The sequence below is a fragment of the Hippopotamus amphibius genome, chromosome 4 (genome assembly GCF_030028045.1).
Source record: "Hippopotamus amphibius kiboko isolate mHipAmp2 chromosome 4, mHipAmp2.hap2, whole genome shotgun sequence".
NCBI lineage: Eukaryota > Metazoa > Chordata > Mammalia > Artiodactyla > Hippopotamidae > Hippopotamus > Hippopotamus amphibius.
In genome coordinates, this window is record NC_080189.1 from 135,992,337 (window position 1) to 136,017,674 (window position 25,338).

General features: G+C 39.8%; 1 protein-coding gene across 3 annotated transcripts in view; it reads left to right on the top strand.

Annotated features, from left to right (window-relative positions):
- The window catches only part of ODAD2 (outer dynein arm docking complex subunit 2), a 178,720-nt gene extending 159,226 nt beyond the window's left edge, over positions 1 to 19,494 (top strand). For all 3 annotated transcript variants that reach the window (XM_057733900.1, XM_057733901.1, XM_057733902.1), the window contains one exon: positions 19,025 to 19,494. In XM_057733900.1, coding sequence (XP_057589883.1) covers positions 19,025 to 19,138 — 114 coding nt within the window. In that variant the 3' untranslated portion in view covers positions 19,139 to 19,494. The remainder of the gene's footprint in view (positions 1 to 19,024) is intronic.
- Positions 19,495 to 25,338: the final 5,844 nt, after the last annotated feature.

Genomic DNA, 25,338 nt, shown 5'->3' on the forward strand with positions numbered 1-25,338 from the left:
ATGAGTTCTTTGTATATTTTGGATGTTAGCCCTTATTGGTTTTATGATTTGCAAATATCTGCTCACATTCAGTATGTTGCTTGGCTGTGCAGAGGCTTTTCAGTTTGATGCAGTCCCATTTGGTTACTTTTGCTGTTGTTTCCCTTGCCTTTGGAGTCAGATCCACAAAAACGTCGCTAAGATCAATGTCAAAAGACCTCACTGCCTATGTTTTCTTCTAGCAATTTTATGGTTTCAGGTCTTACAGTCAAGTCTTTGATCCATTTTAAATTAATTTTTGTGTATGGTATACGATAATAGTCTAGTTTCATTCTTTTGCCTATGGCTGTCCAGTGTTCATAACACCATTTATTGAAGAGAACTTTCTTTCTCCATGTATGTGTTCTTGACTCTTTTGTTGTAAATTAATTGTTCATATATGTGTGTATTTGTTTCTAGGCTCTCTATTCTGTTCCATTGATCTCTGTCTCTGTTTTTATGCAAAACCATACTGTTTGGATTACTGTAGCTCTACAATGTACTTTGAAATCAAAGAGTGTGATACCTCCAGCTTTGTTCTACTTTCTGAAGACTGCTCTGGCTATTTGGGGTCTTTTGTGGTTCCATACACATTTTTGAATAATTGTTCTATTCCCATCGATAGTGCCATTTGATTTTGAGAGGGACTGCATTAAATCCAGAGATTTCTTTATATAGTATGGACATTTTAACAATATAAATTCTTCCAATACATGATCACAGAATATCTTTTCATTTATTTGTTTATTCTTCAGTTTCTTTCATCAGTGTCTTATAGTTTTCAGTATATACATCTTTCACCTTCTTGGTTAAAGTTATCCCTGGGTATTTTTTATTCTTTTTGATAGTATTGTAAATTGTATTGTTTTCTTAATCTCTCTTTCTGATAGTTCATTATTAGTGTGTAGAAATGCAACAAATTTCTGTATATTAAAGTTGTTAACTTTACTGAATTCATTTATTAGTTCTAACTAGCAAATGAATTTTTTTTTTTGCTGGACTCTTTAGGGTTTTCTACATATTATATCATGTCATCTGCAAATAGTGACAATTTTGTTTCTTCCTTTCCAATTTGGCTCCCTTCTATTTCTTTTTCTTGCCTAAGTCATGTGGCTAGAACTTGCAATACTATTATGTTGATAAAAGTGGTGAGAGTGGGTATCCTTGTCTTGTTCCTGATCTTAGAGGGAAAGCTTTGAGCTTTTCACCACTGAGTGTGATGTTAGTTGTGTGTTTATCATATATAGCCTTTATTTATCTTGAGGTACATTCCCTCAATATTCACATTGTTAAGAATTTTATCATAAATGGGCATTGAATTTTGTTAAATGCTTTTCCTGCATCTATTGAGATGATCATATATTTTTTATCCTTCATTTTGTTAATGTATTAATCACACTGATTGATTTGTGGATGTTGAACCATCCTTGCATCTGTGGAATAAATCCCACTTGATCATGGTGTATGATCCTTTCAATGTGTTGTTGTTTGGTTTGCTAATATTTTGTTGGGGATTTTCTATGTTCATTAAGGATATTGGCTGTAATTTCTTTTGTGTGTGGTATTCTTCTCTGGTTTTGGTATCAGGGTAACGTTGGCCTCGAAAAATGAGTTTGGAAGTGTTTCTTCCCTTCATGTTTTTTTTTGGAATAGTTTGAGAAGGATTGGTATTAAATCTTCTTTGGATGTTTGGTATAATTTACTAGTGAGCCATCTGGTCCTAGACTTTTGTTTGTTGGAAGGTTTTTGATTACTGATTCAATCTTCTCACTAGTAATCAAACTATTCAGATTTTCTATTTCTTCATGATTCAATCTTAGAAGATTGTATGTTTCTAGAAATTTATCCATTTCTTCTAAGTTGTTCAATTGTTGGTGTATAATTGTCCATAGTAGTCTCTTATGATCCTCTGTATTTTTTTACTATTAGTTGTTACTGTGCTTTCATTTCTGATTTCATTTGTTTAAGCCCTCTCTTTTTCTTGGTGAAGCTAATAGTTTGTCAATTTTATTTATCTTTTCAAAGAACCAGCTCTTAGTTCCATTGATATTTTCTATTGTCTTTTTAGCCCCTATTTCATTTATTTTTGCTCTGATCTTTATTGTTTCCTTCCTTCTACTACCTTTGGCTTCATTTGTTCTTCTATTTCTAGATCCTTTAGATGTAAAGTTGGATTAGTTATTTGGAATTTGTCTTCTTTCTTGAAGTAGGCCTGTATCACTATGGACTTTCCTCCATAGTGAGGAACAGCTTTTGCTGCATCCCATAGACTTTGTCATGTCATAATTCTGTTTTCATTTGTCTATAGGTATTTTTTAAATGTTTCCTTTGATTTCTGCAATAACCCATTGATCAGTAGCATATTATTTAATCTCCATATTTATGGTTGTCTAATTTTCTTCTTATAATTGATTTCTAGTTTTATACCATTGTGGTCAGAAAAAAAATGCTTGATATGATTTCATTCTTCTTGAATTTCTCGAGACTTGTTTTCTGGCCTAACATGTGCTCAACCTTGGAGAATGCTCTGTGTGCACTTTGGATGGAATGTTCTGTATAAATCTGTTAAATCTCTGGTCTCATATGTCATTTACAGCTGATGTTTCTTTACTGATTTTTCTGTCTTGGTGATCTATCCATTGATATAAGTGGGGTGTTAAAGTCCCCTATGCTACTGCATTGCTGTCAATTTCTCCCTTTAAGCTCATTAATATTTGCTTTATTTATTTTTTATTGTTTTCTTCAGATCTTTATTGGAGTATAATTGTTTTACACTGTTGTGCCAGTTTCTGCTGTACAGCAAAGTGAATCAGCTGTATTTATACATATATCCCCATATCCCCTCCCTCTTGAGCCTCGCTCCCACCCTCCATATCCCATCCCTCTAAGTCATCACCAATCATTGAGTTGATCTCCCTGTGCTATGCAGCAGCTTCCCACTAGCCATCTTTTTTACATTTGGTAGTGTATATATGTCAATGCTACTCTCTCACTTCATCCCAGCTTCCCCTTTCCCCCCCTCCACCCTGTGTCCTCAAGTTCATTCTCTACATCTGCATCTTTATTCTTGCCCTGCCACTGGGTTAATCAGTACCATTTTTTTTAGATTCACCTCTTGGGTCCCAAATCAAGCTTTGGTAAATTTAAGAAAATTGAAGTTGTATCAAGCATATTTTCCAACCACAACACTATGAGACTAGATATCAATTACAGAAAAAAAAACTGTAAAAAATACAAACACATGGAGGATAAACAATATGCTACTAAACAACCAACAGATCACTGAAGAAATCAAAGAGGAAATCAAAAAATACCTAGAAACAAATGACAATGAAAACAGGATGACCCAAAACCTATGGGATGCAGCAAAAGCAGTTCTAAGAGGGAAGTTTATAGCAATTCAATACTACCTCAAGAAATAAGAAAAATCTCAAACAACCTAACCTTACACCTAAAGCAATTAAAGAAAGAAGAACAAAAAAACCCCAAGGTTAGCAGAAGGAAAGAAATCATAAAGATCAGGTCAGAAATAAATGAAAAAGAAATGAAGGAAGTAATAGCAAAGATCAATATTTGCTTTAAATAGTTTGGTGTTCCTATGTTGGGTGCATTTATATTTATAAATGTTTAAATCTTCTTGCTAGATTAACACCTTTATCATTATGTAATGTCCTTCTTTGTCTTTTATTCCAGTCTTTATTATAAAGTCCATTTTATCTGATGTGAGTATTGCTATCCCAACTTTCTTTTCATTTCCATTTGCATGGAATATTTTTCTTCATACCTTTACTTTCAGTGTGTGTGCCCTTACTTCTAAAGTGAGCCTCTTGTAAATAGCATATAGTTGGGTCTTGTTTTTTCATACATTCAGCCACTCTGTGTCTTTCAATAGCAGCATTTAGTCCATTTACATTTAAAGTAATTATTGACAGTTATGTGTTTACTGCCATTTTGTTGGTTGTTTTCTGGCTTGCAGTTTTTGGATTGTAGTTCTCTCTGTTCCTTTCTTCTTCTCTTTCTCTCTTCCTTTGGTTTCATGGATTTCTGTAGTGTTATGTTCAGGTTCTTTTGTCATTTTTCTTTCTGTGTATTTACTATAAGTTTTTTCTTTGTGGTTACCGTGAGGTTCACATATAACATCCTATGTATGTAAAGGTCTGTTTTAAGTTGATAACAACTTAAATTTGAACACATTCTAGAACTTTATTTTTTATTCCCCCCATCATGTCTTATATTTTTATGTTACCTTTTACATCTTTTAATTTTATGCATCCTTGACTAATTGTTGTAGTTTTATTTAATTTTACTTTTGTCTTTAACCTTCATACTTGCTTTATAAGTGATCAACTCATTACCTTTACTGTATATTTACCTTTTCCAGCAAAATTTTTTACTTTGGTATATTTCTTGTTATTAATTAGTACCATTTCTTTTCAGTGTAAAGAAGTCCCTTCAACATTTCTGACTTAGGTGCTCATTCTCCTAGCAGATCACTTAGTTGTCTTTTCTCTTCTCTGCCTTTTCTTCTTAAAAGAAGGAAAGATTCTCCTAAGTTGCCAATCTGAATGATTTAGTTTTCTCTAGGCTGTACCTTCAAAGTCAGCTCCTGATCTTTTTGCATATCAAAAACATGGCCTAATTATTACATTCAGGCAAGAGATAATAGTGGCTCAGACCAGAGCTGGTGGAGGTAATGAGAAGAGGTCAGATTCTGGGTACATTTTGAAGGCAGAGCCAACAGATAAGAATCGAAATGGGGAGGCTATGAGAAACAGGTTTCAGATGGGAGAATCAGGAGTTCAGCTTTGTCCACGTGAAATTTAATGTGTATTTTTATATCCAAGTGGAGATGTGAACCAGGCAGTCGAATGGTCAGAGTTCAAGTTAGAGCTGGAGATTTAAATTTTGGAGGAGCCACAATTAAGTCAACCTCATTCCACTCCTTGATATAGTATACATCATATGTACAACTTATATTCACCATATATATGTACACACACACACACACACACACACACACACACAGAGTTGACTTTGAACAATATGGATTTGAACTGTGTGCGTCCACTTATTTGCAGATTTTTTTCAATAGTTGGTTAAATCCATGGATGTGTAACTACAGATACAACGGGCCAACTATAGGACTTGAGCATCTGTGGATTTGGGTATCCATGGCAGGTCCTGGAACCCATCCCCCAGGGATACTGAAGGATGACTGCATATATATATGTGTGTGTGTGTGTGTGTATACATATATCTTCTCTCCAAAAAAAAATTTACTTCTAAATATTCTTTCACAAAACTGATTTAACAATAGGACACAGACAACCACATAGATTTTCAGTCTCTTCCCAAAGGGAGATAACCCCAGTTAAATACAGGCACTGTATCCAGAGTTGATAACAAGAGGGCGTTTTTCTTAGAGCCTGGAGGAAACCTATGAACAATTTCAAGTAAGATACCAATTAAACCCCTGAGTCTAATTTTTCTTCCTTCTGGAATCTACCAACATTACATTCAAGAGACTTTAAAAAAAGACCCAACAGGGGCAAGGAGAACTGGAGAATTGTAGAGGAGAAAATAATAAAATTGTATATGTTGAAATGCAATGGAAGAGTGGCAACTGCCCAGCAGATTTGAGGAGCCAGAAAGCAAAGTCAATGGTGGGAAAAATGGAGACCAAACCCAATTTACAGTGTGGAAGCCTCAAAATATCAGGAACTGGTAGTACTAAGTACCTCTGGAACTGTTTGGTAGGGTTGAGGATGGAGGTTCCAATAAGGAAGACTAGGTGAAAGCTAGAGCCCCTTTCCCAACTGCACCCCACAGAGTCACTGCCCCTCCCCAGTCCAGCATCTGTCTATAGAGGGTAAAACAGTGTCTCTGGGCTGGAGGACAGCAGCCACTGTGAGGTGCGGCTACTCTACCCAAGACGGAGATTAAGTGCCATTAAATGGAGCGCTCTGTCTTACGCACAGATCTCTCAAAGCCGGGACCTTACTCTGCTGGCTGGAGTCTGAAAAGCTCTTTCTTGCAGAATTTGACCAGCTCAACACAAAAGATATAAAGATATTGACCTGGGGAGAACTCCAGCCAGACTTTTCAGGGCCTCCGCTGGCCTGTGGGAAGCTGTTGTATGAATTGGAAAAAGATATTCCCCCTGGGTAGATGAAGATTTGCTAATGTCAGACTTGAAAAGCAAATCACAGTTTTGTGGGAGAAAAAAGGCATCCCTCTTCCAGGAAGACATAGCCGCTGACCAGGGTTCATGAACTGGTAAATAAGTGAGGGCTGCATTTCAGGCCCCTTCAACCTGGTGTCTCCATAGACAGCACCATTGTGAGTGGCCCGAGACCACCCAGATAGCCCTGCAGTAAAGCACAGAGTCAGCAAGCCCCATCTACGTGCAAAAATCTCCAATCATCCTATGAGTAACTGCATCTAAAGGATGCCTTGAATCTGTAAGATAGAGATAGAAACAATCAGAAACAAACAAATCAATCCTTGGAAGAAACAGAGTGTAGCACACAGAAGAAAAAACTTAATATCCTCAGAGTGATATAAAAGGTATTACATCCATGAAATCAGAATAAGACTCTCTTAAAAAAAAAAAAAATCCAGGAAGCACAAATTCAATAGAATAGTTGGAAAATAAAGGTAAAGACACCTCCCAGAAAGAGCAAAAAGATAAAGAAATGAAAATAGGAAAGATTAAAAAAAGAGAACCATGCAAAAGACCTAACTTCGGAAGATTGGTTTCAAAAGGAGATAACTGAGAAAACGGAGACAAGGAAATGGAATGAAATAATTGGACAATCTCCCAGAACTGAAGTGATTAAAAGGGCCTATCCGGTGCCCTGCATACAATGGATAAAAATGGGCCTACAATGAGATACAGCATTGTAAAATTTTAGGACATTAAGTACACACACACACACACAAGATTTTGTAATCTTCAAAAGAGAAGGAAGGAGAGAGAGAGATGACAAACCAAACATCAAGAATCACTTTGGACTTCTCAACAGTAACACTGGGAGCAAGAAAATGGAGCAATGCCTTCAAAACTCTTCCAACTCCTCAGAAATTACTTCCAACCTAGAATTCTATACCCAGCAAACTGTTAAACCACGTATGAAAGAAGTCATGTAAGTTTTAAGAGGTTTACCTCCTTTGCACACTTTTTCAAGAAGCTACTGGAGGATATGATTATCCTTCTAATATCTTTTAAATGTCTTTTAAACCTTCAAATAGAATGTTGACAAGCCCAAGTCATATTCTAATTCATACTTGGTCTTGTTTGACCACACATTGATGAAGTTCCTGAGGGCTCTATTTCAAGATCATTTTATCCCACAGAAGTGTTCTTTGAGCTACTAAGAACCAGAGGAAGGCCACAGTGAAACTCGAAGCAGATATACAGAGCTGTCTGTCCCTTCTTCCATGTTTCTGTAGGACCTGCAGCACCCGGCCTATGTTCCAGCCACCAGAGGCCCCGAGGACTGTGAGCCCTGTCTCTCGGGTCTCCCTCATGTCTCCAGAAGGGACTCTTGGAAGCTCTCACAGAAGCGGAACTTGACAGGGACTCAGAGACTGTCCCACTGACCTTCTCCTGGGAAACTCCTGCCCTCCCTTCTGCAGAGGTGCCCACGCACATGGCCCAGCCTCCACTGCCCAGCAGCAGCCTGACCTCTTCATGAGAGAGTCAGTCATTCCAGCCGATTCTGGACACTTCTCATCACTGTCAGTTGTTACTAGTGTCAGGATGAGTGCACGGCTCCTGAAGTGTGTTTTCTACTCGAGTAATAAGGGCTAACGGCTGGAGAGCCGTTACTGTGAGCCAGGGCTTGCTCCGAGAACCTTGAAAATACAAGCTTGTCTCCTTTATGGAGCTATTACAGATAGTAGTAAACTCGGGGTTATCACAGGGAGCCTCCTGTGCCCACGCCCCTTGGCCTTATCCCAGATGGCACCTTCTCCTAGCTCATCCTTGCCTTCCTCCTAGAGCACTTGCAGGCTGGGCACTTACCTTTTTCTTATCAGGTCTCGTAAAGGTCAGACAGGGGAAGAGATTAATAGTAATTATTTAAGATATTAAATTATCAGTTTATTTCACTTCTCTACCATCTTCTCCACGTTCCTTCGCTCAGACTGAGTTAACTTCAACATCTTCCAACCCAAGAGGAAGAAGAATACTTGACTGAAAATGCATTTGAGTTCTGGTCGACCTTGCAAATGAGTTTGTAGGATAGCCTTTGCAAGAAGGAGGTAAAGAAGTCTTTTCAATTATTCTAATAACACAGGAGGTGTGGGTGAGTTGTTTTTTTATGATATAAATTAATAAGTTATGTAGTTTAGCCTTACCTTTCTGTGAATATTTAAAATTCCACTGACCACTTCCATATTCATCCAACTTCTATTTCCCATTGCAAATATATTCCAGATCCAAAGTATTTATCCCATTTTAATTATCTACGTCATGCCTTTGTTCATCTGTGGGGGTCTGATGTCCTTCTGGACTAGACACTGACTCAGGAGGAAACTCTAATTTGAATAAGAACTGATCAGTGTATTATAATGAACACAGAGTTGTGTAAGTGTAACTTCCTTGCCTTTTATTTTTGTTCACTTAACAGGATACCACAAACCTCCTGTTAACATTAATTTCCAATATAATTAGGTTAAAATTGCTTGTTTGGATCAGTCCAATTGGAAGTGAGCTGATGGCAAATTTTATTTTAATCTCTCTACTCAATGACAACCTCCAACTCACAACAACAGTAGTAGCAATAATAAGGATCATCACTTAGGAGCGTGTAGTATAAGAACTTTACATTCACCATCTCATGGAATCCCCACATCTATCCTAGTAAAATGGCACTATTGGAAATCCTAATTTTACTGATAAGAAAACTGAGGCTCAGGGAGAGTTACCCCAGGTCATACACAGGGAGGAGAACCCAGGACTCAAAAACAGACTGTCTGAACCCCGAGTGTGAACTCACAGCCCACTACATTCCATCATCTATGAGAATGTTCTTTTTTTCTTTTTCACTCCAGAGAATTACCTGTCACGTTGATCTATGCAGTAGCAAAATAAAATTCTAAACTGTGTCCATGTGTATCTTTGCATCAGTCCTTACCCTATCTTTTCTTTAGCATTCTTATCCAGGAAACCTCTGTAGGCACAGATGTTCTTTATATTTGGTAGGAAGGAAAATGGAAGAGGGACGTGAAGCCATTCCAAGTGACACCATGAGCTTCCACCCAGGGACTCGCTGCTTCGTTTTCCTCTAGTATAGAGAGCAGGGTCCCACAAGCTCCTGAACCAACCAGAACCAAGTCATTCTGCATTTCCAGCACTCCTAGCATTCTTTAGCCGAGGGCTGTTAGGGCTCTTTGTTTTGTGACCAATTTCTCCCACTTAGTACACCATACTCAACACTCTAATCCGCTCTGTGTGTGTGTGTGCATGCGTGTGTGTGTGCGTGTGTGTGAGGGTGTGTCTGGGCACAAAAGCTCTCTAGTGGAAGGCTCATGAAAAGACAACCTGAGGAAGAACCAGAGGACAAACCCACTACAGCGTGAAGGAGCATCTACACAGAAAGGGCAGTGGATGGAACCCACAGACCCCTCCCAAGTCTGTGGACGTGGACTTGGATCACAGGGCATGTGCTCCTGTCACCCAGAGGCAAACAGACAGCGCAAAAAGGCAAGTTCCTTGCTTCACTCCACCAACTATGCAGAATCAAAGGTTTTGCCCCAACCAGCAAATGTAAAACGTCTTTTGAGGCCCATGGCTCTGGGGAGGCTGCCATATGAAATGAATTACCAAGGCTTAGAGTGGGGGTGGGCGGCCCACTGGGAGTCTCTGCAGCAGAGCCCAGCCAGCCCCGACAGCCAGGAGGCCACGGCCTAGGAGGACAGGGTGCAAAGGCGTCGCTCATTCCTGGGTTGTGCAAACCTCACCTCGATGCCTGGTAAACGGACAACAGAAGAAGGGTAGAAATCAGCTCTGGGAACCCCAAATCTTTCCAGAAAGCCCGCTGAGCTTGGTGTGCATGCAGGTATTTCAGTGCTCCTCCGGCTCTAATGAAAACTCCTATTTCCAGTCTGGGTTCGCCCAAACAACGTCAAGTCCAACCACAAGAAAATCTGTTATCACTCAAATTGGTACATACTTTTCATACAACTGAAATATTATATAAAGGCATGAACTGTTAGATGTAAAGGTAGAAATTGGACGCAGACACTGATTCCCTTGCTACCTTCGTCTCACCTTCCAGGGGATGTGAAGCCCAGGTCACAGCTGCATTCTGAGGCCATGTGCCTTGTGATCAAAGCCTTTGCCACTGGAGGAAGTACTCGTGAGCCTGGTCCACAAACCACTCTCGGTGCCCCTCCCCCTGCTCTCGTTCACGCCAACATTGTAAAAAGTTATGTGTTTGAATGATGTTTTAAAGCGCTCTGTGCAATTAAGTTCTAAAACAAGGGAGCTGGTTTTCCTTCAGTGTATATATGAAACTCCCAATAAATTTAAGGTCTCTGGGTGTGTTTTGGGGGAGGGGGAAAATGAAAAAGAGGAAAGTTTTTGAAAGAAACAAACACTTCAAAAAGGTAAGCCTGTGGTGTCTTTCCTCCTTATAAGATTTTAAATGTTTTTATAGCTGGAAAAAGTCTACAAATCAAAAAAATATATACCGGAAAAAAATGCATCCCAATTGTATAATCACTTGTACCCAATTTGCATCTCACTTTCCTAAGGAAAGTACTCCTTTTGAGTAATGATCGCAAAGTATCAGATTCCCCCCCCGCCCCCCCCCCCCCCCCCCCGTGTGTGTTAGTGATCTAAAAACATGCTGCTTCTTACTCTGCTAGCTGCCCCTCAAAAGCAGGATTTGGCACTAAGTTTCCATTACGTGGCTGTTTATAGTTGTTTTAAAGTGTTCCTCTGGGTGCCCTAGTTTGCTTGTGAAGCTTTTAAGGAAAACAAAATCATATAATCCTGAGCTTAATTCAAAACCAAGACACACATACCAGTACATGTTGTTCAGATAGTGGTTTGGGAAAGTAGCACGTCCTTACTCAATGTGTAAAGCAGGGTTAGCTACACAGCCTCTGGGTGCATGAACAATGCACTGAGCAGCATTCATTGACAGCAAAATAAAGCGCAGGGAACATAAATTCAGACAGCAGCATCACCAAAAGTGGGTCCTAGGAATGCTTCTCAAGCATCAAGCCCTTCATACCTTCAGCACGCAGAAAATTTCACACTTCCAACTCTGTACCCTTGATTGAGAATGTTCCTGGCGAAGGAAAACGGCCAGAGCAGGATAAAATTAACCAACAAAGAAAAAATCCCAGTGCCTGGCACACAGTAAGCGTGGTAGCTCATAAAATCATTTCACATTGTACAAACGTTAGGTAACCAGTGGCCTGAGGCCAGTGGTCACTGAAGCTCTGTTTAAGGAAGCACTTCTTACTATCCACCACACGTACTTTTCTAAGCCATACTTTTCTCCTTTCATCTATTTTTAAAACTTTCACCCTTGTCTACATTTTAGTCATTTAAAATACTGGACAGCTGGGCACCACTGATCAAGTTTTTAGGGTAAACATTCACTCACCACCATACTGGATGTGGAAGGAAACCTCGTGGTGGGCACAAGACACTTAGGCAAAATTAATCCTCCAAAGGGTAGCAGTCATTTTGATGCACTCAGGAGCAGAAGTTCGGTAACAGACAAAGTCATTTACGGAGTTGAGTCATAACAGGTACCGGTGTTGACTGAACACTGCATTCTAGCATAAGGCATGTGACACAGGGCACGCCCTCCCAGCAGCCCTGTCTAGCAGACTCCAGGGACAGCCAGCACGTCACAGGCTCTGTCACAGACCCAGGTGCCAACAGCAAGCCAGACATTTCACACTCACCGTTCACTGGTTTATGTAATATGAAATTATGTAACTGGCATCAAGGGCTTGAGGATAAATGCATCTGAGTCCTGGAAAGCTGGAGAGGGAACCACAGAACACCAACCAGATCTGAGGGGCAGTACAGGCAAAACACTGGTTCAGTTTTGGCAGGCATCAGCCAAGGCGCTGCTTTCTGAGGGAGCCGTGCCAGGCGGGGGGGCACTGGCTGATGCCAAGTGACGCCTGGACCAGTGATACCCACAGCATCAACCAGAGACAAGGTAGGGCCTGGAGCAAGTGCTGACGGGGCAGACTGACCATAGGGCCGAAACGCCTGCTTCCCCCGTAAACCAGGGCTGGGCTCCAAAGGATACTTGCCAGAACCAGACTTTGGACCTGGTGAGGCAATCACCATGGTCTTGGATGGCATTTGCGGCAAACTTACTTTGTGCTGCTGGGGCCCTTGGTTTACGGGATTCGAATGCATAACCTACACGAAGCCAAGCTCCTCATGGTCCATTTGTGACTGGGACATGCAGCCCAACACACAGAAGCCTGGCCGCCAAGGAGCAATTGCAAGCAGTTTTTACCCTGGTTTCCCTCTCTGGAAGCTAGAGAGCAGTCATGTACTATTAAGCCCTTTAAAATCTCCTACCTTTGTTCCACTCAGTCTATCTCTCTCTGAAGTTGCTCCCAAATCACCCCCTACTCCAAGCTCTCCAAACTCTCTCTTCAAAGCAGGGTGGAAGCTCCTCCCTCTCTCTGCCTTCCTCCTTTCCTTCCCCATCTGTTGTTTTCTTCTCTCCCACAAGGAAGCCTCTGCCTTTTCCAGTGTAGATTCTCCCTGCCTGTGCCTCCTCAGTTTCCCTGTCACACAAAGGCTCAGGGAACACGCAGACAAAATGGAACGAGGGGAAGATAGAAAGAGCCTGTGAGCACAGGTGCTCAAGCATTTTTAAAGGTGTGTACTGTCTCATCCATCTTCATGATGACGCTTCCCACTAAACACACGAGAAGGCAGAGCTGAGACGTTCCGTAACTTGCCCAGTAAGTGAAGGAGTCAGGATACAAGTCTGAGGAACTGTGACCTCAAAGCCCATGACCTTGACTGCTATTTGATGCTGCCTTTTCTATGGAGGAGCTGAACAGCATAAGGAACTCTCTAGTTCCTCACTCAGGTAGTTGGAGTTCACAGCCAGAACTCCATTTCATGTCTCCCCAGATTTAAAAAGCCAACAACAAAAACTATCGAAGGAGAGACCAGAGACTAGAGCAGAGCGGAGCAGGCTGGCCCTGGGAGGTAGGCATTAGGTGAATTCTCAGTAGAAAGTCTTTGTAGTCTATTTTCCTCCAATTTCCTGGACAACACATGCAGGGCAGTTAGACACTAGACTATTTCTACATCTCATTTGCTTGTGAAAATCAAGCTTTTAATGTAGCATCAGGCTCCCTAATCCAGGGCCCAGAAACATCCACAGATAACTGACATTATTCATTATGATGACATGGCTGTAATTTTAAAAATTAACATAGTAATAAATATTGTCTATTAAAGTGACTTAGACTGATGGGAGAATTTTAATGCCATATTTTATAAAACAATGGAATCAACAAGGAAACTCATGAACGCTTATTAATCGGCTATTGTACTTGGGAAGAAGGGGGAGAAAACCCTCAGGTCATGATGTAATTTACCAAGAAATTGATTGAAATGTTTCGTTTTGATAAAAGAACTAACTTGAAGATTGGAAAGTAGAATGAAGGGGAAAATAGGCCCATCTGAGAATAGAGGAGTTTTCGGGATTCCTTGATGTCAAGCCTGGGATGCTCTTAGCTAGTCATTTAGTAATGGCGCAGCAGCGGGAACTCCCCACGTTACAGCAAGTGCCCTGTATGCAAAGGCAATGGAAGATTACAGTGATGGAGGCAAGAGAGCAAAATCCACAAGCATGAAAAAAAGTGGTGGATGAACTTCTGCGTCAAATACGCATTTAGAAGAAACTGTCTAAACTTCATATAGTTATATCGGCTTTCAAAGCTTTCATATAATAGTAAAGTCAGGTACAAACAAATAATTCATTTGGTAAAAACAGCAAACTGTAGATCAAGAGTTGAAAGCTGCAACCTAGAAAAGGGGTTCAAGTGTGAGTTGCTCTCAAAAGACTTTTAAGCTATGTGTAACAGCAGCCAAGAAGAGCTGGCTACTCTGTTCTTCCTTCCAATAACTGTTCCACTATTTCCTCTTTCCACAGAGAGACCGAGACAGAGAATGAGTACAAATTGTGTGTGTGTGTGTGTGTGTGTGTGTATAAAACTGTGTAACAATCTTATACTGACCTACATTTCCATGGCCACATCCCCGACTTTGTCAATTCTCAAGATCTTATGTATAAATTTTAAACTCCAAATAATCCATTCTGAGACTATAATGTCCTATTTTTCAACTTCTTCCTACGTTTCCTTCCCACTAACACTGTTTTCCTACTTCACTGAGGTCTCTCTTCCTAATTCTCTCAGATTATCAGTAGACTTCTGTTTGACTTCCCTTCCAGCCCAGCCCAGACTGTGTGGCTGTTTGAATGAATTACAATCCTATGATCTATGTCCTCTGTCCTACGCCTAGGTGACTGCATGCTGCTGGAGGAAAACTCTCAGTAACGCTCTTAAAAGATAAACTGAGGCACATTAAAATGTACAGGAGTCTATTTGAGCAAACACTGATTCAACTCAGGGAGCACCAAACTGAAGATGGTTAGGGGAGCTCTACCCGCAGGAGCCAGGGGAAGGTGGGGTCTGGCCGCTTGTCACTCAAAAGCCAATGAAGAGGCCAGGCTGTCGGACAGGAAAGTTTGCCTTATTTTGGATGCCGGTAACCAGGGCGGAGGTGGGGGGGTGCAGAAAGGCTGACTCCCCCCCTCCCCCCACCGACAATCAGTGGGCAAGAGCTTTTATAGGTGGAGGGAGGGGGCTACATGTAGAAACAGCACAGTCAGCTCTGACTGTCATCTTGAAATTAGTCATCGGTGGTCAGATCAGTGTCATCTTGATTGTTTTAGGTACAGTTACTCTTTAGTTCCAGGGTCACTTTGTTTCCATTTCTTTGAGGCCAGTTCCCTGAATTGTGGTAGCTTATGTCATGGCTACAGTCTGGTCATCATGTGGTTAACTTCTTTCACCTGGTGGGGGTTTCAGTATCTCTAAGAGAGCTCACAGCACATGGCTCAGAATATTATCTATAGCCCTTGAGGAGGAACTAAAGGTCCTTGACTTTGCTTAATGACTAAACTATTATTATTTAGTCTTGTTGGACTGTTTTCCTTTGTTTCTGCATTTTCTCACTTCTCTGATTAAACTTATTCTTTGCCTGAGGACATGGTGGGGGGGTGGAGGGAAGGACCACAGGGTCCTGCTCCATTTCAAAGAGGTGGAGGCAAAGCAAGGAAGTGACTTGATTGGCCTTAGCTTAAGTAGTTGCCTTATTCGGGAAAGCCTCGTTGGTGATTTGTGATTGGTTGTTTTTAAGTGGTATTTTCTCAGATTTGAGTACATTTTCTCAGATTTCTCAGACTCTAGTTGGGGTTTTGGTTTGCTTACGCAGGCTACCGAGGCATTAGAGCCACCTCATCCAATGGTCTCCTTGTTTAATTACGTTAACAATGCAAAACTCACAAGGCATGAGCTCCCCACAAAGGCCCTGTTTCCTTAACTCAGAAGAGAATAGTTCTTTCTCTTGAATCTCAGATTGGTCACGTCTCATTTCCTTTCTGTTTCTCTAGAACTTTTCCCCTTGTTGGTGAACTTCACAAGTTAGGAAATTAGTCTGGATGCAGTACGAATAATTAGCTAGAGGGAGGCGAGAGAGGCTGCAAGGAGGGTGAGAAGCTGTTGTCGGCGGGCTTGGCCAGGCTGGTGCCAGTGGCCCTGAGAGAAGTGAATGACTTTGAAGCAAGTGCAGGCAGGTGAATCACAAGGATACAATAATTAGCTGGATGGAGTGAGGGGAGACAGGAGGGTGAGTGAGTGTGAGGCAGGGGGATTGCTGATGTGAGCAACTAAGCGACGATCTCTATTACTGATCTGGCAGAAAACTGGGGGACCCAGGTTGAGAGGGAAGATGTTTAAACAGATCAAGTTTGGGGAGCTGTGAAACTGCCAAGTGGGGATGAAGTATGCCATTCAAGAGAAGGTGCTGAGGTGGAGACGTAAGTTTGGAAGGTGGTTCCACGTGAGCGATATTTAAAATCAAGTAGTGAAGGAAACCAACCAGGGAGAGAGCACACAGTGAAGACAGAAGAGGGCTTCAGCCTAAGGAACGCTAACGATTTGCGGTTGGGAGGGGAAGAGCCATCAGCAAGGAGTGAAAAGATGAGAACATATTAATATGAAGAAAACCTGGAAAGTCTGATATAAGAAGCCAATGGCAGAGACAATTTCAAAAAGGAGAAAGTGGTCAATGATATCAAACACTGTTCAAGGGTCAAATTACATGAGGCTACTTTTGAGTCCCCAAGAACATGGAAATTATAGGTGACCTTCCAGAGGGCTGTTCACGGAGAGCTGAAGGCAGAAGCCAGCCTGGAGCGAGAACAGAATTTAAGATTGGAGGCAGTGAGGACAGGCAACTCTTCAAAGAAATTGGGCTACAAAGGGAAGAAAATGAGTCAAAGTAGTGAGTCTTTTTCAGGGGAGGTTTTTTGTTTTTTGTTTTCCCAAGATATAGAGATGTGCATTTACATGATGAAGGGAGGGAATCTACAGAAGAGGTTAAAGATAAGTAAGAGAGAGGGACTGCGTGGTGGTACAAGCGCTAAGGAGAAGGTGAGGTGGAGAGTACGAATTTCACCGTGGACCTTGGATAGAAGGAGACAGACTCTGTTACAGGTGGAAGGAAGGAGAACAAGGTGTGCCAAGATGCAGGGAGGTTGCAGATTTGGTTGGAACAGCTCCTGTCTAATGATGTCTATCAAGCTTATGAAGGAGCCCTTACAAGTTATCTGCTGAGGAAGAGCTGGCGATTAGGAAAGAATGGAAAAGATTTTAAACAGGCATTGAAAAGAATGAGGAAGCGACCTAATTAGAGAGAGACACATTTAGAGTGCTGAGCAGTGAGAGGATCCAGTTGAAGTTGGATTTATGATGGATTCATTTGCCTGGTTGTTCACATATTGTCTCCCGCAGGGCTTGCTTAGAGGTGAGGACACAGGGAGGACACAGTGGGTTAGTTTTATTGGTTGGGTGTCATAAGGAGGCTTAAGAAACTGGTAAGAGAATGGATGAAAAGATGGACTGTGGAGTGTAAACTGGTTATGGAGGAAATGAAGATAGGAGATGGTTTAAGAAGAAGTATATACGCCAATGGACTAAAGGTCGTGATGAGAAAAACAAGTAAGTTCAATGGCCAAATCGGAGGAGAAGAAATTGTCATCAGAGAATCTGGAGGTTGGACTGTTGAGAGTGATGAAAAATGAGAACCAGGGCATGACCCTGGAAGTGGGGGCTAAAGTGTGTGAAGATCATTGCCATGAGGAGGTCAAGGAGCAGAGAGGCCAGACACACTTCAACATCCCAATCTGATCAAGGTCTTCTCTTATACAACCTCCTAAATGTTTCATATTTTGCTTTCTTATTTAGATCATCAATCCACCTGGAATGAATGTTTATGTATGATATGAGATTACCATTTTAATATTCTTCTGTTTGGATAACCAACTGTCCTTAGGCCATTTGTTAAATAGTTTAGTCCCTAAATATCCCTTGAATGCATTCCTTCCAGCTATTCCTGGTTCTGCTTTACTCAATCCTTGTCCCCTCCGACCTGGTGTATGCACTACCATCAGTCTTCTCTCTCCACAGTCCATTTTCTACTAAGTTGTCATAAAATTTATCTTTCTAAAATACAAAGATGACTGTGCCACTCTCCTGATGAAAGTGCTTCAATAACTTCCTTTTATTACCTGCAGAATAAAAGCCAAACTCCTAAGCCTGCCATATTTAAGATGTTTCACAATATTTTTCCTTACAATATTTCTTTGCTTATCGCGACATCCTCAATTCTATAACATTATCCACATTTGTACTCAAAGGCCACCATATGAAAATTGTTCAATACAAATTACATTTTAAATCTTTCATCCGAACTATTAGAATTATAATTGATGGATGTTAAAAGTTCTGATTAATTTATTGGATATTTATTTGCCATCTACTTTGTGTCAGGCACTCTATGGCATTATAAGATTCTTCCAGAGTTTACAACCTGAAGTGGGACAAAAAGCATTAATACAAATATCTGAGAAAAAGGAAGATTATAAGTGCAGCAACAGACATTGGAGTAAACGACTATGAGAGTTCTGATGAGGGAGAAATGGCATTTTGTGTGACAGAAATGAGTGGAAGCTTTGTAGAAAAGTTAGCCGGGTCAGGAAAGGTGGATAACAGAAGGTCAGAGGAGATGGGAGGGCGTTGTAGGTAGAGTAACGGCACCAGTCAAGGCAGAAGAAGTGGGGAAGTGTGACCTTGGAGTACAGGATGCAACAGGAGAAAGATGAATGGCTAGAAAGGTAGACTGAGGCCAGAGCACAGAAATCCTCAAGGACAGGTTAGGAGACTGGGCTCTGGTTAGTTGGCATTGGCAGTCAATGAATGTGTCCATTAAGGGACTGATACAATGAGGTTGTGACATGGTGGGGTAGACTGGAAGGCAGAGAGATTCAGTCTCAGAGGAAGCACCAATGGTCCAGGCATGATATGCTGCTGGCTTGTCCCAGGGGGTGGAAAAGCCGCAAAGGACGCGAGAGAAATTTCAAAGCAGAAATTTCTAGCAGTTAGATGACCCAAGAATGGAGGGAGACACAGGTCTAGCTCAGCTCCAGGAAATAAAAAGGTAAGAATTTCATGAGACGTTCCTGCATCTGATTAAGTACCATTTATATTTACATTTGCCGCAATGGAATTTCTCAGACTTTTTTTTTTTTTTTTGGTGACTTACAAAATATTTCACATTTCACATTATTTTTATAGCCTAACTTTACGTGTTTAGATTAACTGTTTTATTCGTATTTCCCTTCTCCCCTTCCACCTCCACATGTGGCAGCTTCTACTGGATATGGTGGGGTCTCCAGACCAGGATCTCCAGGAAGCTGCGGCCGGCTGTATATCCAACATTCGCAGGTTGGCTCTTGCTACGGAAAAGGCGAGATACACCTGAAACTTACACGGACGTTACAGCTACCAAATGTTACATGACACAGAACATGTCACCCCCAGGGCCAGGAAGCCTAAATTGGGAAACATTTCATAGCAAATCTTTTACAAACAGACAAATGTCTGACTGAAAACACACACAGAAATTTAGACATGCAAAGGATGCTGTTTATCAAAAAATTGTATGGGTATTTTCGTTCTATTTTAGGGATATGCCACATGATGACATGTAAAGCCAATATATTTGTGATAATTTTCCAGGAATTTGAGAATATATGTATACAGCTTGTATATGTATATTTATATATATATATTTCCGCGATGATTTTGTACTTGTGGTGATTTTAATAAAAGATATGGTCTTCCAGTTGTATATTTTTATAGTCATTCATGAATGTCTTTAGAATTCCCTTTCTGTTAAACCAATCTAACTGTCGTGTCACTATGGTTTTGTTTGTTTGATCGCTTGCAACCCACAGGAGAGCTCTGAGGAGATGTGCTGATTTCACAAACTGTTACAGAATAAAATTCAGAGTTAAGCAGCTGGGCTGAGAGAGGACATCCCAAGGTCATTCCAAGTTTCTCCTAAAACTATCAAACATCTGAGAAGACAATGTATAACTGTCACTGTACCAGATAATGCAAATCACAAAAACATAAGCAATGAGTGAGATTTTCACTGTTGAATTTCCAAAGCATAAACAATTAGATGTTTTATTTCCCTCCAGGATTCACCAACACTTTTACTGAAAGAATTCATTTATGTTGCTGTAAGGATAACATTACTTCACATAAAATTGCTTTGAATTCCTGAACTTGTTTTCAGCACACAAAGTACTTTTTGAAAGTGGCTACAAAGGATTAATGACATTTTATCAGGTTATAGAAACATAAGAAGCCACTTAAAAGAATCACATATGTAACCTTGGTGTGCTGCAATGTTTGGGAACTAACCGTCCCCAGCATCTAAAACTAGCTGGGAAATAGCTTTGTACGCATCTACTCCATAAATAGACAATCTCACTTAATGCTCTAAAGAGCAGGCAAGGTTTTATTGAAAAATATTAAGTACTGTGTATGTTTGTCATAATTTGGAGAAGATCATAAACTTAATTGAATTAAATGTAAATAATTTGTGTGAAATGAAAAACCCATACAGGATGAAAATTATACCAGTGATAGATTCTCTGATAAAAAGGTAAGGCATTTCTGAGAATTTTAAGGTTTTGTAAAACACCAATTCATCTTCACTGCTTTTCAAAGGAGGTTATAAAAAGAGAATAATAGAAACAAAGAAATGGTATCAATGTCAACGAAGAATTGAATTAAAATAAAATTGTGTAAACCCTTTAACTTTCAACAGTAGGTATTTCTAATGTTAAAGTCACTGGTTAGCTGTGTTTCACTAACATTAAAAACACATCTAGAAATCATGGAATGTGACAGCTCTAGAAAATGAATAAAGATATCGTTACATTATTATTAAAGGAAGCTTTCAACATCATATAAGATTTTTAAGTATTCTTGCTATTAGTGGGTCCTGAGAGTGGAGGGGAGCAACAGAAAACAAATAAAAACAGCCGCAGCACGAAGAGAACTGGATGAATGGTTGAGGACTGTTCCTTTACCGTGTGCAAGCTTGGGACTTTCATTTGTATGATTAATAAATGCATAAAATAAGAGCAACAGTACCATTTTAAAGGAAACTAAACTTGTGGAAACAGATACAGTAAGCTAGCATGAAAATCACCTTGTATATTTCTTTTTTTTTCTTCATCTTTATTTCTAAGAATTGTTTCTTTTAATTCTTAAGCACCATGGATGTAGTAACTTTAAAGTAAACAAAAGAGAAACTGAATTTAAAGGTTAACTTTTGGCTCTGTGTGTGTGTGAGAGAGAGAGAGAGAGAGAAAGAAATGGCATAACAGAAAACTCTGCTCTTACTGGAAAAATGTCAAAGGCAGCAAGTGAAACCACCCAGAGGTACTGGAGAACAAAGATGCAGCGGATCACACCATTTCTCTGCTCTCTCCGTGGCAGAGCACTTTTTTTCTGCATTAGTTTTTGTATAAGATTTTTTGTGTTATAGTTATTTTCTGCTTTAAAGCTGGCGACATTAATTCTAAATTTTCAGCGACAAAGTTCTTTTTTAGGTTTTATTCTTCCCCAGGACATCCTGGGAATCCAATATGCTCTCCATGATAGCTGGCTGTTTCAGTCTGAAAGGAGTTTTAGGTGGAAGGAATTTTAAACAGATATTCTGTGATCTTTCACTGTCTTTAGTTTGCAAGGTTTCCTTTTAGAAATCCTGGCCACGGTCATTCTGCTGTTTGTAGTGACTATCATTTTGCCTTTCTCAAGATGACTTGTGCTAAAATAGTTTCTTTTTAAAACTTTTCTAGGTTCTGGAAGTGAGTGGAAGGTTAGATGTCTTAGGGAATGACATTGCGAATCCTATTATTTTGATAGATTTTGGAATTACCATTATGCCTCTCTAAGGCATTTGCATGGACTTGCAAGTCAATGATTCAAAATATTTGGAAAATTTATTTCCACTTAGGAAAATGAGAAATTAAATTGTTGATAAAGAGACAGCCATCTAACAAGATTAGGTTAAAAATAATAAAGAAAATTTCACACTCCAAATAACTGAAGGTGTGTAATCTCATTCCATAAAAGACAAGAATGGAATCGGCTACGTCCATTCTTATAATTCAGTGAAAACAGTAAGGACGCCCACTCATTTAAGAACCTCACTGCCTCAAATGCATTAAGTGCCCGAAAAACACCTATGTCCTTATGTACTTAAGCACAGAAAGTGGGATTCTCTTCCTCGGTGAGAAAAAGGTAGAACGAGAACCACGTTTTATATGATGCTACCAAATGCTGGCACTGTATCAGGTACTTCCTACTTGTGATCTCATTTATAATACAGGAGAATCGGTGAAATAGCTAATCTCATGTCATACTAGGGTCTATCTAAATGGGCACAGTTATTCTGCAAGGACAGTTTGGCAGTGCACACCAGAAACTTTTTAATTTTTTGTGCCTTTTGGATTATGCCCAAGGGTTTATGTATAAGGGTGTTCATTATTTACAGTGGTAAAAACGCAAGGGAAAAATCAGTTAATTCAGTTATGGTTCAACCTCGCTATGAAAACACTATAGAATAACAGTTAATGACATAGAAAGCTTTTCACAAGACATTGCTCAATTGCAAAGCAGGTTCTGAAGCAGTGTATACAGTGTGGCACATTGTAAAAATGATATACATGTAGCTAGTCACAGTGAAAGAAGATGAGTCTTATACACACCAAACTGTGATTAGTCAAAGAAGTAATTATTTGTGAATGGTGGAATAAGAATGATTTTTGTTGTCTCTTTTGCTCATCTGGGTTTTCTAAACTATTTTACAATAAACATGAATTACTTTTTTCTTTAATAAAAACACTCCCAGTGAATTTTACTTTTTATTCTTTGGAAATTTCTAAGGCAGATATTTTTCCACAATCTAACTTTAAAAGAGAGATTCTGAGTGTACAAATGGGAGACATAAGCCATACATAAAATAAATATGCTTTTTTGACAAAATAAGAATGGTCGCTTCAACATCTACAGCACTATATTTTAACCTACAAAATGCACACGTTTTAATAGCTTTGAACTACAACTAGTAATAGTACTGCATACTCGAAGCTTGCTGAAATGGCCCATAAGTAAATTCTGAACTTTTTTTTTGTCTAAGCAGCTGATTTCTATCCCAGAGCACCAAAAGCAGACGAATGAAATAGCTCCAAAAATCACTGATAGATTGCTTTATACAACATTGTTATTTTGAAAAGAATGATTTTTGATCCATTCATTTGTTTATTGTTGTCGATGCCCAAGACAAACAATGTTGTGATTTACTGTCTCTTTATAAATTTTGCCTGAATTAGTCTAATAGAAATACACTCCCAACCAATAAATATAGTACAGTTTCATAGACTTCTGTTCTCCTTTAAAGCATCATGTTTTTCTCCTTCGTGCTGTGCTATTTTTTTCTGCTCTGTTACATTAATTTCTCCTCATTCCAGCAATTGTTTTCCTTCTTTTTTTCCTCCATTCTACTTTCCGTGTCTCCAGCTTCTGCTCCTATTTTCTCTGACAAACGGTTGTTACACTTTCTGGCTCTTAAAATGTCTTATGTTTTAATTTCTGTAAATGCAAGATGTAAAGTTAACATTTCAATATGTTTCTGATGCACAACTGTCATGGCTGACTTGAAATCATATAACAGATGGAATCTTCATAATCCCCATCCATTATTTCCAAATTTTCAAGTAAAAGTAATTTATTCTTTATTTGCATCTGTCAAGACAAAGGGTAGTTTTTCTTTTGCCAGTTCATGCCACCCTGATTTATTAGTTGATAAAAGACGTCTTTTGCAAATTACATAATTGGCTCATGATGTTCAGAGTTAAGATTTGTCATTACAGTTTAGATTTATGTCCTAATTTATTTTCATGATTGAAAGGTATATTAGTGTTTATCAGTATGGTTCATATATGCTCAGAATCTATAGCTGGTTAGCTTGCTCATAAAGAAAGACTCTATATCAAAAGGGAGGTCAGACAAGATAGGGTGGATAATTAAACACAAATCCTATTTCATTATTGGAAGAAAACTGACCTTTGTCAATAGATAGTTACATTATCAGTGACAGACCTAAATCCACAATGGTAAGGCAAGTAATGAAAAGAACTAGGTTAAAAATAATACTGATGCAATTGCCAATTGACCTTTAGCCTCCATGTCTGGGAGACAAAAGGGAGTGGTGGAGACTGTGGGGAAGTGGAGAGTGCAGACAAATTACTACTCATCTCTCACTAATTGTTGCCAGATCTTATAATTTTTCTAGAGAAATTCAGATTTTTATAGGCACTCTGCCAAATTTTAAGTATTGACAATTTTATTGCCATAACAGAATATAACAGACTGGGTGGCTTAAACAACAGACATTTATTTTCTCACAGTTCTAGAGGCTGGAAGTCTAAGACCAAGGGGCTGACAGGTGGGTTTCTGATGAGACCTCTTTCCTGGCTTTCAGACAGACACCTTCCTGCTGTGTGCTCCCAAAGAGATTATCTCTGGTGTCTTATCCTCCTAGAAGGACACTAGTCCTATGGGATTAGGGCCCCACCCTTATACTCACTGAATTTTAATTGTCTACTTAATAGGCCTATCTCCAAATATAGTAGTCACATTGGGGTGGGGGACGCACTCCATAACAGAAACCACACAGAAAAATCAAAATGATTCTCTGAGCCAGACGTGGCCTTCAGCTCATCAGTCTGCAATGTCATCATCTTTGTCTATTAGAATGAGAGTTAAAGTCCTGACATTAGCATCCCAAAGATGCCTGGAGCTAATCAATAGAAAAGCAAGGAAAATAATTTATGAAAAAGGGCACATGTCAAAACCATCTTGGTTCATATAGATTCATATTATGATGCCAGCACTACAAAATGCAGCATTGGACAGGTTGACTTCCTCAAATTCAGGCTGAAGCTTGGAAAAATTACTCTGAGGATGTAGATAATCATAATTAGGTATAGGGTGAAAGAAGAGCAGAGCTGGAGATACTTTTAGGGCCAACTCCCTGCTCAGGACAGAGGCCTGTTCTCTTCCAAAGGTTCCTATTCTCAGAAAGGTTAGACTAACCAGCTTATGAAGACAAAAAGAACCTTGAGAAATACTCTGAGGAATCAGCTTACTCCTACAGGCCAGTGTCCCCCAGGCCTTCTGCATGATACAAGCCTGGAGTATTTGCTGAAATGCAAAGTGTCGGTCCTGCCCCTAAATGACTGATTCAGAATCTCTGGGAAACCTGGAATCTGCAAACATCCCAGACTGTAGTTACTGGGTTTTGAACATGGAAAAAAAAATGTATACAAGAGTTTCATAAAAGTTAATCTGGTAGGAGTACAATGAATAGAATATAGAGAGGAAATGAGAGCAACAAACATTTTGTTGTACTGAGCTTACTATAAAGTAGAGGGCTAAGACTAGGGCATAGGAATAGAAAAGTATCAGAACTGACAAAGTCTTAAAAGCTGGTCTCTCATACCTTAGAGAAGGAGCCCATAGTCTATGCTGTTATACCATGAACCACCCCACATACCTCTAGAGCAGAAATATAAGACAAGCCACTGTGTAATTTAA